Source organism: Palaemon carinicauda, chromosome 13 (genome assembly GCF_036898095.1).
Source record: "Palaemon carinicauda isolate YSFRI2023 chromosome 13, ASM3689809v2, whole genome shotgun sequence".
Lineage (NCBI taxonomy): Eukaryota > Metazoa > Arthropoda > Malacostraca > Decapoda > Palaemonidae > Palaemon > Palaemon carinicauda.
Window position 1 is genome coordinate 4,318,756 of NC_090737.1, and position 14,142 is coordinate 4,332,897.

General features: G+C 44.0%; 1 protein-coding gene across 3 annotated transcripts in view; it reads left to right on the forward strand.

Moving 5' to 3' along the window:
- The window catches only part of LOC137652138 (retinol dehydrogenase 11-like), a 72,737-nt gene that overhangs the window by 36,934 nt on the left and 21,661 nt on the right, over positions 1–14,142 (forward strand). For all 3 annotated transcript variants that reach the window (XM_068385336.1, XM_068385335.1, XM_068385334.1), the window contains exons 3-4: positions 3,760–3,915; positions 12,932–13,167. In XM_068385336.1, the coding sequence (XP_068241437.1) occupies positions 3,760–3,915; positions 12,932–13,167 (392 nt within the window). The remainder of the gene's footprint in view (positions 1–3,759; positions 3,916–12,931; positions 13,168–14,142) is intronic.

Here is a 14,142-nt window from a genome sequence, read left to right on the forward strand (position 1 = left end):
CTCCCATTTGCCCACCTGTCAGGGGATGCCTGCAAAGTCGCTGGCAGAGGTGGCTTCACCACGGGGCTGAACCCTGGACGGTCGAGGTGATTCGTTCAGGGTATCGTATTCCGTTCACGCTCTCTCTCCCTCCACTGACTCGAGTGCCGATTCCATCGAACTCCTGTGCGAAGGGATCCGCACAGGAGTTTGCCCTCAGGGCAGAAGTCCAGTCCATGTTGGAGAAGGACGCTCTCCAGGAGGTCCTTGATGGGTCCCCAGGCTTCTACAGTCGACTCTTTCTTGTGAAAAAGGCGTCTGGAGACTGGAGACCAGTCATCGACCTCTCGGCCCTGAACAGGTTTGTCGAACAGACACCTTTCAAGATTGAGACGGCCGACACAGTCAGACAATCGATAAGACCCCAGGACTTCATGTGCACTCAAGATGTGAAAGATGCATACTTCCAGATCCCAATTCACCTGTCTTCCAGGAAGTATCTGAGATTCATGTTCATTCGGAAGCATTACCAGTTCAGGGTACTGTGTTTCGGATTTTCCACATCACCCCAGGTATTCACGAGAGTATTCGCCCTAGTATAGTCTTGGGCTCAAGAGTCAGCATCCATCTCCTAAGATACTTGAACGACTGACTGATTCTGGCAGACTACGCCACCATGACAAGCTTCTAAGGTTTTGCCAGGATCTGGGGATCGTAGTACACCTCGAGAAATCTCAACTGCTCCCCTCTCAAGGACTGGTATACCTAGGCATGCTATTAGACACCCTAAGGCACAGAGCGTTTCCATCAGATGAAAGAATCCAGAGACTGAGGGAGATAGCACAGGTCTTCCTCAGTTGGGAAGAGCTCCCAGCGCAGTATTAGCTTCGCCTTCTTTGTCACCTCTCTTCCCTGACCCGACTGGTCCCCAACAGTCGCCTCAGGATGAGATCTCTCCAGTGGCGACTAAAATCCCAGTGGAAGCAACACTCCGATTCCCGGGATCACCTAGTCCGCATAGAGCTAGAGGAACAGTCGGACCTCAGGTGGTGGCTGGCGGAGCCAAACCTCTGCAAACGGGTCGATCTTCTCGTCTCTCCCCCGGAATTGGGGGCTCACGTGCAGCACCATTTTCATCTCCGGCCAATGGTCCGAATCAGAAAGGTACCAGCACATTAATCTCTTGGAGATGAGAGCAGCCTTTCTGGCCCTCAAAAGAGTTCTACCAGGTCCTGGCAGGGCACTCTGTCGTGCTGATGAGCGACAACACCACGGTAGTAGCTTATCTAAGCAAACAGGGCGGTACCTTTTCGCAGCAGCTGTGCCATCTTGCAGTAGAGATACTCAGATGGGCAGAGGACAACGCGGTGACTCTATCAGCTCGCTTCATTCCGGGCATGTGGAATGTGCTAGCAGACAAGCTGAGCAGAGCGACTCAGATAATTGGCACCAAGTGGTCTTTGAATCCTCTGATAGCCAACAAAGTCCTGACTTTGTGGGGTTCCCCGACTGTGGATCTGTTCACAATGGCCCTGAATTTCAGGCTCCCGTTGTACTGCTCCCCAGTCCCAGATCCCCAAGCTTTTTGGCAAGATGCTTTCCAACAACGGTGGATAAACCTGGACGCTTACGCGTTTCCCCCGTTCTGTCTGTTGAGAAAAGTCCTCAACCAGGTATGAGCAAGCAACAACTGGCAAATGACCCTCTTAGCTCCGCTATGGCATCACGCAGAATGGTTCCCGGACCTTCTGCATCTCCTCACGGAGATCCCGAGGGAGCTTCCTCCACAACACGACCTCCTCAAACAACCACGTGCCAAAATCTTCCACAAAGCCGTACCTCGCTTCGACTTCACGCCTGGAGACTATCCAGCACCTTCTCACACAGAGAGGCTTTTCGCAACCGGTTGCGAAAAGAATGGCTGAACACCTCAGGAGATCCACAGAGGTAGTCTACCAGGTGAAGTGGTCAGTTTTCTGTGGTTGGTGTCGTGGAAGGGGTATCTCTCCCCTCGATGCCTCTGTTCCAACTATAGCGGAGTTTCTTGTATACCTTCGGGAAGAAATGCTTCTCTCGGTCTCAGCAGTCAAAGGCTACCGCTCAGCCTTGAGTCTCGCCTTTAGACTGAAAGGAGTCGATATTTCCTCCTCGGAACTTTCTTTGCTCACATGCAGTTACGAGCTTACTTGTCCCCAGGCAGAGCTAAGACCTCCCCCTTGGAACGTGGTTCGGGTCCTCAGGTCTCTGAAGAGCTTCCCCTATGAACTGCTACGCCAGGCCTCAGATCGCCACCTCACGTAGATGACGGTGTTCCTACTCGCTCTGGCTTCGGCCAAGAGAGTCTGCAAACTTTATGGTCTATCTGCTGATGTCTCCTACTCTAGAAGATGGGGGAAGTAATCCTCAACTACATCCCTGAGTTTGTAGCTAAGACTCAAAATCTGGGTGTGCCGAAATCCAGGTTCGGCCCATTTCGGATAGAGAGAGTTCGTTCTGTAACCGAAGATCCAGACCAACTGTTACTATGTCCAGTAAGGAGCCTGAGGTGTTACTTAAAAAGAACAGCAAAAGCTCGCCCCCGTGTACAAGCACTTTTTGTCAGCACGGGGAAGGTCACGAGGAATACTATTTCCTCCTGGATAAGGAAAGTAATCGAATACGCTCTATATCCAGATCCTCCTCTGTCCAACCGACCCAGAGCTCATGACGTCAGAGGCATTGCAACATCTCTGGCATTCAAGAAGAATTTTTCTGTGGCACAGGTATTGCAAGCGGCCGTGTGGAAGCGTCAGACGACATTCACAGCCCACCACCTGAAAGATGTAACCCACAGGAGCATGGAAACCTTCTCCATTGGTCCTGTGGTGGCTGCACAACAAGTGATCTAATGCCTCAAGCTCCTTGATGGACAAGTAGCAGAGGGTTGAGGGCTGAGGTTACCCGGGTTAGTCTGGGGTGAATGAAAAGAATGTCTGGCTCACTTCTTTCTTTCTCCTTCTCCCCCCCCCCTGGGGAAACAGCTCCGCAAGACCAAAGCATAGCTGACCTCGCCCCTCTGCAGGTAAGATTCATTTCCCTTGTGCATCCTGAGTATGAATGAATACTTTGTTACGTCACCAATACCTCATGAGGGACGGTATTGCATATGTCTCAGAATCCTCGAGTTCCTACGTAAAGACAAGCCACGATGCTCTCTTACACAAGCTTCTGCAGGCCGCTATCACTGAGTTACCTTGTAACTACTTTGATTTTAGCGAGGGTAGGGTTCCTACTAATTAGATCAAAATCAATTAGAAGGAACCCCGGGTCGTGACCAAGGCCAGTTGGTAGAACTTCCTTCCCTCTAAGAGTAAGTCACTCTATAAATAGCGAAGGTTTGTATCTGTGTCGGAACAAATAACAAATTTGGAAATAATTTGTATTTTTCCCAACATACGAACCTGGAGCTATTTATACAAATTGGCCCACCACCCTGTCCCCCTAGAAGTCCTGCCAGAAAGCAAAAGTGGTTACTCAATCGACAGGTGTGAGTGAGCGGGGTAGCTAATCTACCCCTACCCCCTCCCGGTAACTAGCGGATGGGGTAATTATCCCTCACTAAAATTGTCTTGGCTGGTTTTCAGCGTTGCCGAATGTAATACCCTATAAATAGCTCCAGGTTTGTATGTTAGGAAAAATATAAATTATTTCCAAATTTGTTATTTTTGTTTTTGTTTTGATTAAGTATTACTGTAACTTTGAATTGAGTGAGTCTCTTCTCATACCTATTGTTTATTACAGATTATAATAATAACTGGTGCAAATTCTGGCATTGGAAAGGAAACGGCCAGAGATCTTGCCAGCCGTGGAGCAATTGTGATAATGGCTTGTCGGAATCGACAGGCTGGCCTGGAGGCCCTTCGTGACATTCGCACAAGTACAGGTGATGGAGATCTGGTAAGTTTTTGGTGAAAATAATTATCTAGTTGCTTAGATAGAAAAGTTCTTGGTTATAGTTTGCAGTAAATGGTTAACATGAAGTAATGATTTTTTTTTTTTCTTTTTCAATACTTTATTTTCAATATTTAACTTAGCCGGTGATTATAATAGCTGCAACTCTGTTGCTCGACAGAAAAACTCTACGTAAAAATTCGCCAGCGATCGCTACACAGGTAGGGGGTGTACTTAACAGCGCCATCTGTCGTTCAGATACCCAGTACTCATTGTAAACAAAGAACTCGATTTTCTCTCTGTCGGGCTACCGGCAAGACCTACTAATTCGCTGTTACTAACTGGATTTGTTTTCACAACTATTTGGTGAAGTACACTATTCTAGTTTTGAGCTTTCGCTATGCAGGTGTTTTATCTTCATCTTAAAACTTGAACTCGTTTTGGATAGATTTAATTATGGTGACAAAGAGAGTATGGACTTTCTTTCACTTTTAAATGGCCGACCCTTCCCTTAGACGGAAGTGTGTTTAGGCTTTTAGTAATTATCTTATCACGTTATAGATTTTCCTCTATATTTTATATCTCTCCGCCTTTATTAGGCCTCTTCGATTAACTTTCCATTTTTGATAAACATATAAAAATAAATTTTAATGCTTTGTTTATATAGACCTTTCCTGAGAGTAGGCGGTCCTAACTTGGAAACCGAAGTTAATCAACGTTGAGCCCTTTATATCGTAATTAGCTTTTAAAGAGCTAAGGATTTAAAACTTTTTAAATGTAATATTTTATGAAAGATTTTCTTTGATAGTCTTCGTACTGTTTTCAAAGATGAACTAACGTTTAGTTTATTTATGCTACGCAGTTGTTGACGTTCAGGACGTTCAACAAGCGCTCTATCGTTACGATAGAGAGAGAGTGTATCACGGTTTCACTTTGCAGTAAGAGTAAATCGATTCTGACGTTTTGTTCATTCTTTCTTAGCTTAAATGTTTTAAATTCTATTTTAAAGGAACTTTTTATTTGAAAAAACCTTTCAGTTTTTTCCTTTAGTCAAATAACATGTTTTTTTGACGAAATATAATTGGGCTCTTCTCTTAGGTGCGAAATCAAGAGAGAAAGAGAGAGAGAGATAGAGAAGGAGGGAGAGAGAGGAGAGAAAACGTTCCGTTCAAGCGGGTAACGTTGTTCTCGTGTTACTCTCGTCCCTAGTCGCTGTACGGGGAGGAAGGATAAAACGTTTTAGTTTTTTATTATCGTCCCCAGGCTATGTGCGGTGAGAGATTGAAAACGTAGTTATATGAACTAGTGTTTAGTCTCTTTCCCAGCCACTGATTTTTTTATCTTTAAATATGTTTTCTGTTTTTTGCTGGTATTAATGAGCTTGCATTATACGACTTATTTCGCAATTACTACCTTTTAATGAAGGGTAGAATTGCGTGTTTCAGGTAGAAATCAGTAAAAGTTTCAGTGAAATAAGTGCAAAACAGAAAATCGAAGTGATAAAGTGATATGCGCAAAGTGTTACAGTGTTGCGTCCGAGGGTTCGTCTGTTCGTGCCTGTCGTTCACCTAGTCCGGGACCTCTTACATGCTCCCAAGCCCAGGGGAGAAGTAATGTCAAACGACTTATGGGTTCGAGAGGCCTTGACCAACGAACAGATGTTTTCCCTCTATGGTATCGGGTGTATCTTACTAAGATCTCCCCTACCATAAGACGAGAGAGACGTTGTTTCTCCTCGTCATCCGAAGGCTTTTCGCATAAGAAACCTGTCACAAGGTTTCGAAGCCCTTAAGCGAAAGTCAGTCCTTTCAGGACAGGTCCAGCGTCCTGGTTACAACCATTAGGACAGCTCTGACCCTATGCAGTCATCGGATAACTGCTCGCCGCCTAACAAAAGCGTAACACAGACTCCGAGAGTCTTTTTTTTTTGTAGGCAAAGTGTTGCGGTCACAGACGTTACCCTCGTCTCATACCACAACCATTTCCGTTGTTCCTTAATGGGTTGTATGGCAAGACATGCAGTATATGCTTGCCTCCCTTATGGAAGACTATTCTGCCGATTAGTCCGTTGAGTCTAGCCGTTTATCTCATCGATATCCTGGCTTTCAGCCAACCTAACGTTCCTTTGTGCTTACTGTTGACGTTGGCGTAGCTTAGTCACGTCAGTCAGGTTGTTTAGAACCACACTCGATGCGGTCTCGTGTGGTTTTTCAGCCGCATTTGGACATTAGGCCACTTGCTGAGGCTCCTGTTGACGTTCAAGACGTTCACTAACAATCGGAGTTGACTTGTTTTGACGCTGTGCGTAAACCTCCGCATTCTAGAGTTGTTTTGACTGCTCAGTCTAGGCAGTCAAAGCAGTCTCGAGTGGACGCTGTGCGTCCTCACGCACCTGTTGTGGTTGACAGTTCAGTTGTTGACAGTTCACAGACTGTCAAGCAGTTACATGACGTTGTGTTCTGGTCCGCTACTAATGCACCAGTGAGAGACTCAGCTTTTATCGGACAAGGTTCCTGTAGATGAGGAAGTTGCTGTTCTCCCTCCTACTGATATTCCCTTGAGGACACTGTCAGATGGAGAGGAGCCTAAAGCTGCTTAGCCTCCTATGGACTTTAATTAAATCATGATGATTTTTTTTAAGGATCTTCGTCCGGATCTTTTTGTAACTGCTGCTCCTCGTTCGCCTAAACGTCAGAGCTTACACTAGGCCTAGCTACTTCGAAGCCGTTGTTTTTAAGCTAGTGCTCTCTCGCTCTCCTAGAGAGCGTTACGTTGGCTAGGCGACTGGTTTTTCACGAGGAGGAGTTTGGGGGATACAGCCTTTGCTTTCCCTTCTTTTAAACTGGTTTTAGAGCGAGAGTCTGATATGACACGAGAGAAGTTCTCGGCTTGGGAGTTCATGCCTCTGCCCAGATAGACTTCTCAATTCTGGTAGACTCTCCCTGGCGCCTAGCCAGGAGACGCTCCAAGTTGTTTACAGGTCAACTTCACAGCTGTTGTCGAGCCTTTGAAGTTTTGCTGTACTATTATGTCACGCATAACAAGGCTTTCAGGGATGGTAAACGGTTCCGCCTCAGTCGCTAACCCCGTCTGTTGCCACACCTGCTCCCGTAGACCCTAAATGGGCTTTGCTGCAAGACATGCAGTCCAATCTTGCGTCCTTGATAGAGGACTTAAATGCGGAGAAGAACCTTCTGGCCAACAACCTTCCAACCGGTCGGTTGTGCGCCCTGTTGACGCTGAGGTAACCTACTCGTGTCTGCCAGTTGAGGTGGTTCCTCCGCCGATGCGACCCAGTGTGAGTTGCCAGCCGCACGTTGACGTTAAGCGACGCTCGGAGGTGGTTGTTGACGTTCAGGACGTTCAACAACCAGCAGAGGTGACTTGTTTTGACGCAGTGCGTCAACCTCAGCAACCCGGTAGGGTGTTGACTGCACAACCCAGACGGTCTAGACAGTCTCGGGTTGACGCTGTGCTTCCTCGCGCACCCATGGTTGTTGACAGTTCACAGACTGTGTAGCAGTTCCATGATATTGCGTCCGGCTCCGTCACTCATCCACCAATGCGACCGGATTCAGCGAGCCAGACGTTGCCCACTCCGTTGCCGTTTCCTCATCAGTTTCGGATGAGGAACCCTCTGATGAGGACGTTGCTGAACAACAAGACGATCAGCCCCCAGCCCTGCCATCCATCCAGAAGATGCTGAAGAAGGAACGCTGCTCAGTCAGGCTGTGGATGAGTCTGGTAGGGACACTGTCATCCGTGGATCAATTTGTGTCACTAGGAAGACTACACCTCCGTCCTCTTCAATACCATCTAGCTTTTCACTGGAATAAGGACAAGACGCTAGAAGCGGTCTCGATCCCGGTTTCCGAAAAGATAAAGTCTTGTCTGACTTGGTGAAAGGACAATATCAACCTAAGAGAGGGTCTTCCCCTGGCTGTTCAGACTCCCAACCACGTTCTCTTCTCGGACGCATCGGACGTAGGCTGGGGTGCGACATTAGACGGTCGGGAATGCTCGGGAATATGGAACTCGAGTCAAAGGACAATGCATTTCAACTGCAAGGAGCTACTGGCAGTACGTCTGGCCTGGAAAAGCTTCAGGTCTCTCCTTCAAGGCAAAGTGGTGGAGGTGAACTCGGACAACACCACGGCTTTGGCGTACATCTCCAAGCAAGGAGGGACCTACTCTCTGACGTTGTACGAGATCGCAAGGGACCTCCTCACCTGGTCAAAAGGTCTAAACTTATCACTAGTAACGAGGTTCATCCAAGGCAACTTGAATGTCATGGCAGATTGTCTCAGTCGGAAGGGACAAATAATTCTAACAGAATGGACCCTCCACAAGGATGTATGCAAGAGACTTTGGGCCACCTGGGGCCAGCCAACCATAGATCTCTTCGCAACCTCGATGACCAAGAGGCTCCCAATATTTTGCTCACCAATCCCGGACCCAGCAGCAGTTCATATAGATGCCTTTCTCCTAGATTGGTCACATCTAGATCTATATGCATTCCCTCCGTTCAAGATTGTCAACAAGGTACTGCAGAAGTTCGCCTCTCACGAAGGGACAAGGTTGACGCTAGTTGCTCCCCTCTGGCCCGCGAGAGAATGGTTCACCGAGGTACTTCGATGGCTAGTAGACGTTCCCAGAACACTTCCCCTAAGGGTGGACCTTCTACGTCAGCCACACGTAAAGAAGGTACACCAAGGCCTCCACGCTCTTCGTCTGACTGCCTTCAGACTATCGAAAGACTCTCGAGAGCTAGAGGCTTTTCGAAGGAGGCAGCCAGAGCGATTGCTAGAGCAAGGAGAACATCCACCCTTAGAGTCTACCAATCGAAGTGGGAAATCTTCCGAAACTGGTGCGAGTCAGTATCCGTATCCTCGACCAGTACCTCTGTAACTCAAAGAGCTGACTTCCTCTTATATCTGAGGAAAGAACGATCTCTTTCAGCTCCCACTATCAAGGGTTACAGAAGCATGTTGGCATCAGTCTTCCGTCACAGAGGCTTAGATCTTTCCAACAATAAAGATCTACAGGACCTCCTTAAGTCTTTTGAGACCACGAAGGAGCGTCGTTTGGTTACACCTGGTTGGAATTTAGACGTGGTACTAAGATTCCTTATGTCAGACAGGTTCGAGCCGCTACAATCAGCCTCCCTGAAAGATCTCACCTTAAAGACTCTTTTCCTGGTATGCTTAGCCACAGCTAAAAGAGTCAGTGAGATTCATGCCTTCAGCAAGAACATCGGATTCTCATCTGAAACGGCTACATGTTCTCTACAACTTGGTTTTCTAGCCAAAAACGAGCTGCCTTCTCGACCTTGGCCAAAATCGTTCGATATTCCAAGCTTATCGTATGGTTGGAAATGAACTAGAAAGAGTTTAATGCCCTGTAAGAGCTCTTAAGTTCTATTTAAAACGAACTAAACCTTTACGAGGCCCGTCTGAAGCTTTATGGTGTTCAGTTAAGAAACCATCTTTGCCTATGTCAAAGAATGCTTTATCCTATTTTATCAGACTGTTAATACGAGAAGCTCATTCCCATCTGAATGAGGAAGACCAAGCTTTGCTGAAGGTAAGGACACATGAAGTTAGAGCTGTCGCAACTTCCGTGGCCTTTAAACAAAATAGATCTCTGCGAAGTATAATGAACGCAACCTATTGGAGAAGCAAGTCAGTGTTCGCGTCTTTTTATCTTAAGGATGTCCAGTCTCTTTACGAGAACTGCTACACACTGGGACCATTCGTAGCAGCGAGTGCAGTAGTGGGTGAGGGCTCAACCACTACAATTCCCTAATTCCATAACCTTTTTAATCTTTCTCTTGAAATGTTTTTATTGTTGTTTTTGGGTTGTCCGGAAGGCTAAGAAGCCTTTCGCATCCTAGTTGATTTGGCGGGTGGTCAAAGTCATTTCTTGAGAAGTGCCTAGATTAGAGGTTTTGATGAGGTCCTGTTGTATGGGTTGCAACCCTTGATACTTCAGCTCCTAGGGGTCGCTCAGCATCCTAAGAGGATCGCGAGGCTCCGTAAGGAAGACGTACTTAAAAAGGCAGAGTAATTGTTCAAGTCGACTTCCTTACCAGGTACCTATTTATTTTGTTTAGTTATTTTGATAACTTCTAAAATGAAATAAAAATTCTTAGCTCATATGATGTAAACATATTTTGCTGGTCTCTACCCACCCCCCTGGGTGTGAATCAGCTATTATAATCACCGGCTAAGTTAAATATTGAAAAATGTTACTGTATTTTGATAATAAAATAAATTTTTGAATATACTTACTCGGTGATTATAAATTAAAGGACCCTCCCTCCCTTCCTCCCCAATAGAGACACAGTGGACCGAGGAGAAAATTGAGTTCTTTGTTTACAATGAGTACTGGGTATCTGAACGACAGATGGCGCTGTTTAGTACACCCCCTACCTGTATAGCGATCGCTGGCGAATTTTTACGTAGAGTTTTTCTGTCGAGAGCAACAGAGTTGCAGCTATTATAATCACCGGGTAAGTATATTAAAAAATTTATTTTATTATCAAAATAAAATTTTTCATTTTATTTGTGTTTAAATTTTTTTTTATTGTACTTTAGCTCATGTTTAGCTTTTTAAGTTTCTGTGCTAGGGTTTAATCATGTGTTACTTTTATTCCACTTCTGTGCCATTGCATATTATGTATGATTATTGGCATAAGAAATTTGAATTTTCCTTTTTTTTTTTTTTTTTTGCGTAGTAGTCATTTATAGCGAATTTGATTTGCAGTGGAAGCTTTGTATTATTTCTGTGTCCCCTGTTGTTCATAGTGCTTCTCTCTTGAAGCTTTTAGAATACTGATGTCTAGCATAAAATTGAAAATTTTCTGTTTTCTTTCCTTGTTAAAATGCCTCCCCCCCTATTTGAGTATCAAGTTATTTAGCCAAGGGATCAGACTTATTTTCACGTAGTATAGGGGCTTACGATGACACTGAGGGCTTTTCATTAGCCATGTTTCAAGTTGTATCTAGATTTTGGCTTGTCAAAATGATTGAGAGAAATTTCCATTTGATTGGCCCACTTGCTTAGGTACTGCCAATCTTTGGAGTCATTGGCATTTTAACCCTTTTACCCCAAAGGACGTACTGGTACGTTTCACAAAAGCCATCCCTTTACCCCCATGGACGTACCGGTACGTCCTTGCAAAAAAAGCTATAAAATTTTTTTTTCATATTTTTGATAATTTTTTGAAAAAAATCAGGCATTTTCCAAGAGAATGAGACCAACCTGACCTCTCTATGACAAAAATTAAGGCTGTTAGAGCAATTTAAAATAAATATACTGCAAAATGTGCTGGGAAAAAAATAACCCCCTGGGGGTTAAGGGTTGGAAATTTCCAAATAGCCTGGGGGTTAAAGGGTTAAGAAATGGAGGCCATGATGTAGTTCTTGCAAGAGAGAGACTAATCAAAAGTGTGTGAGAGAAATGCTTGGATATTTCCTGCAGTTCTCGGTAGCAATTTACCTGAGAAATTGGGCTATCTTCTACAGTTTTTATCATTGATGGGATTACTCTTCAAACGATCGTAGGTTTTCTAGTTCACCATCATTGAGATAATCTGTGAAAGGCTATTTATCTGCTCTGAATCAGGTCTTCATACTAAAGGGCATGGCCCTCTCATTGTTTTGAGTTATCCGTACTCATGAGGAACTTCAATTCTTGGTCACCTTATTAACTCTGACTCAAAGGTGGAATGTAACTTGTTTTCTGAAGTTTTAACTCTAGCGCAATCTGAACCCTTTGGGGAAACTGTGGATAGAGACTTCACTCTTAAAAGCTTCGGGTCTTTGAAGGGTTGGGTGCCACACTTATTGCTGTTCATTCTGGAGTTTGTTGCTAAAATTATAAGCCATCAGATAGCGGCAAGTAGTAAGAGGTCTTCTCTATCCCCTCCCTCTAAGACTTCACTCGCGGTAATTTATATGCAATACTTTTGTAACCAGGTAAGTCTTGCTGTCCTTTCTGAATTAAACTTGGCAGCTTAGTTATAAGTACCAGGACTTTATTTGTTGATACTAGGACGTCTTTATTAATACTAGTAAGTATGCACAAGAAGGCAGTGTTGTAAATTATTTTATCTCCAGCCCAGGGTTCACAAAGTTCAGGCCTTTTCCTTATTCTTGGGGGTTCAGGAACACCTACAGTACTCTATTTTGCAAATAATGAACTGTCATAAACAGACCCCCTTACCTAATTTTACCCAAGGGATATTGCATACAAACTTTAGGTCACCTACTCCTTATGACCCTTGATGGTTGCCCAAAATCTTGTGTAGTTACCCCAGCCCCTTGTAGATGGAAAAGTATCTCGCTAAGGCACAGACATTTACATAAGTCTGAGTTTAAAAGAGTGGATTACTACTTCTTCTCTCCTTGACTTTCTCTTTGAGGCAGCCTTCAGGCTGATGTATGTAATGAAATGGCCACTGATGCACGAGAGAGAGATATGACGGGGTATCCTATCTTGAGCATCAACTTAAAAGAAGGGATTCTCTCCGCTCTCCCTTAAAGAGGGGGGAGGGGGGAGACAGTAGTAGAGCTTATTTTCATAACCTTTTCTTACTCATCTTGGTGTCTCATGTTAACTAACTTGTACTTTCTCAAATATAAACCAGTTTTTTATTTTAGTCCCACTTCAACCAATCTTCATTCACCTTATATGCAAAATGAATAAGTGGTGTTATATGTAAGGGGGGGGGGGGCAGTACTATCTTACAGTATTACCAAGCTTCGTTTACCAACTTGCTCTGGGAATGTTCATACATAAGACTGGTTTGTTTATGTAGAAAAAGTACAAAAAGCTTTAAAACAAATTTTTTATAATAATCCTTAGCCATTTGTTAAATTGATTTTCAATAGTATCCTCTCCATTTTAGTCTTCCAACCTTTAAACAATTCTGCAACATCTTCCAATTCTGCAATTGATACTAGATTGATGAGTCTATGAAACTCTCTGGAGCAAGAATTAATATTTTGTATAATTTCAGATTGTTATGGACCTAGACTTGGGTGACATGGACTCCATCAGAACATTTGCATCAAATTTTCTTGAAAAATTTGATAAACTCGACGTGTTGGTGAACAACGCCGGCGTTTATATTCCTCCGGATGAACGTAAGAAAACCAAGGATGGTTTTGAAATTCACTTTGGAGTTAACCACCTAGGTCATTTTCTCCTCACACATTTACTGCTTAACCGTGTAGAGAGCACTCCAAATTCACGGTGAGCTTTAGTCTTTTGTAACTTTTTCAATAACCTACTTTACTAGGCTTTTATTTTCTGTCAGTTTATCTTTTCATATAAGATTAGAAATATAATCATGTTTGATATTCCTTATTTTTAAAGTAATTTTTTTCATATTTGTTAAATAGTTTATAGCCTAACATGCAATTATCTGCGGTATCTTTTTTCTTTCCTGTACACAGTAATAATCAATTTCCTTTCAGACATGTTTTGTATACAGATATTAACTTATATAAATGCTTTAGATAGATTCGGGGCTCTTGACGATTCAGTCGCATACAGCATACAGTATATTATTGGTTAGCAAGATATGGTAGCCTAAAGACTTAGTAGGGCTCCTATTTTGATGGCTCTCTCTTTCTATACGTTACAGATTACTAAAATCTTCATCATCTTCCCCACTCTTATCCCTACATTAAGGGGTTGTTTGCCTGATGCACCCTCTCCAATGCCTTCAATCAAAGGCATACTCTTCCACCAAACTTCCTCTCTTCATATCATCCTTAACCTTATCTCCCCAGCCACTTCTAAATAGATTTTAAAACCTAGATAATCACTTGTGACCTCATGTGTTTTATTTGGCACAAAATATGAAGTTTTAAACATCTGACTTACCTGGTAGTTATATATATAGCTTTAGTCCCCGACGTCACGGCAGAATTTCAAAACTCGCGGCAATTGCCGATTAGGTAGCCAGGTGTACCACCGGTGCGCCCTCTACCCCTGTATAATCCGTGCAGGCACTGAAGGACATAACACTGGCTAGTGTTATCCTTTGCTTATTTGAAGTCCCCTGAGTGAGCGTTGTCATTTTCCACCACCCTTAAGAAATTGAACAAGTTTGTTCTTCTAGGATTTCTTCGTTATCTGTCTCATGCAATCGTTCTTCTGGCAATCTTTGGGTCACTGTTAATGTTCCCACACACTCACTCATACAGAAAAAAAGTCACTTGT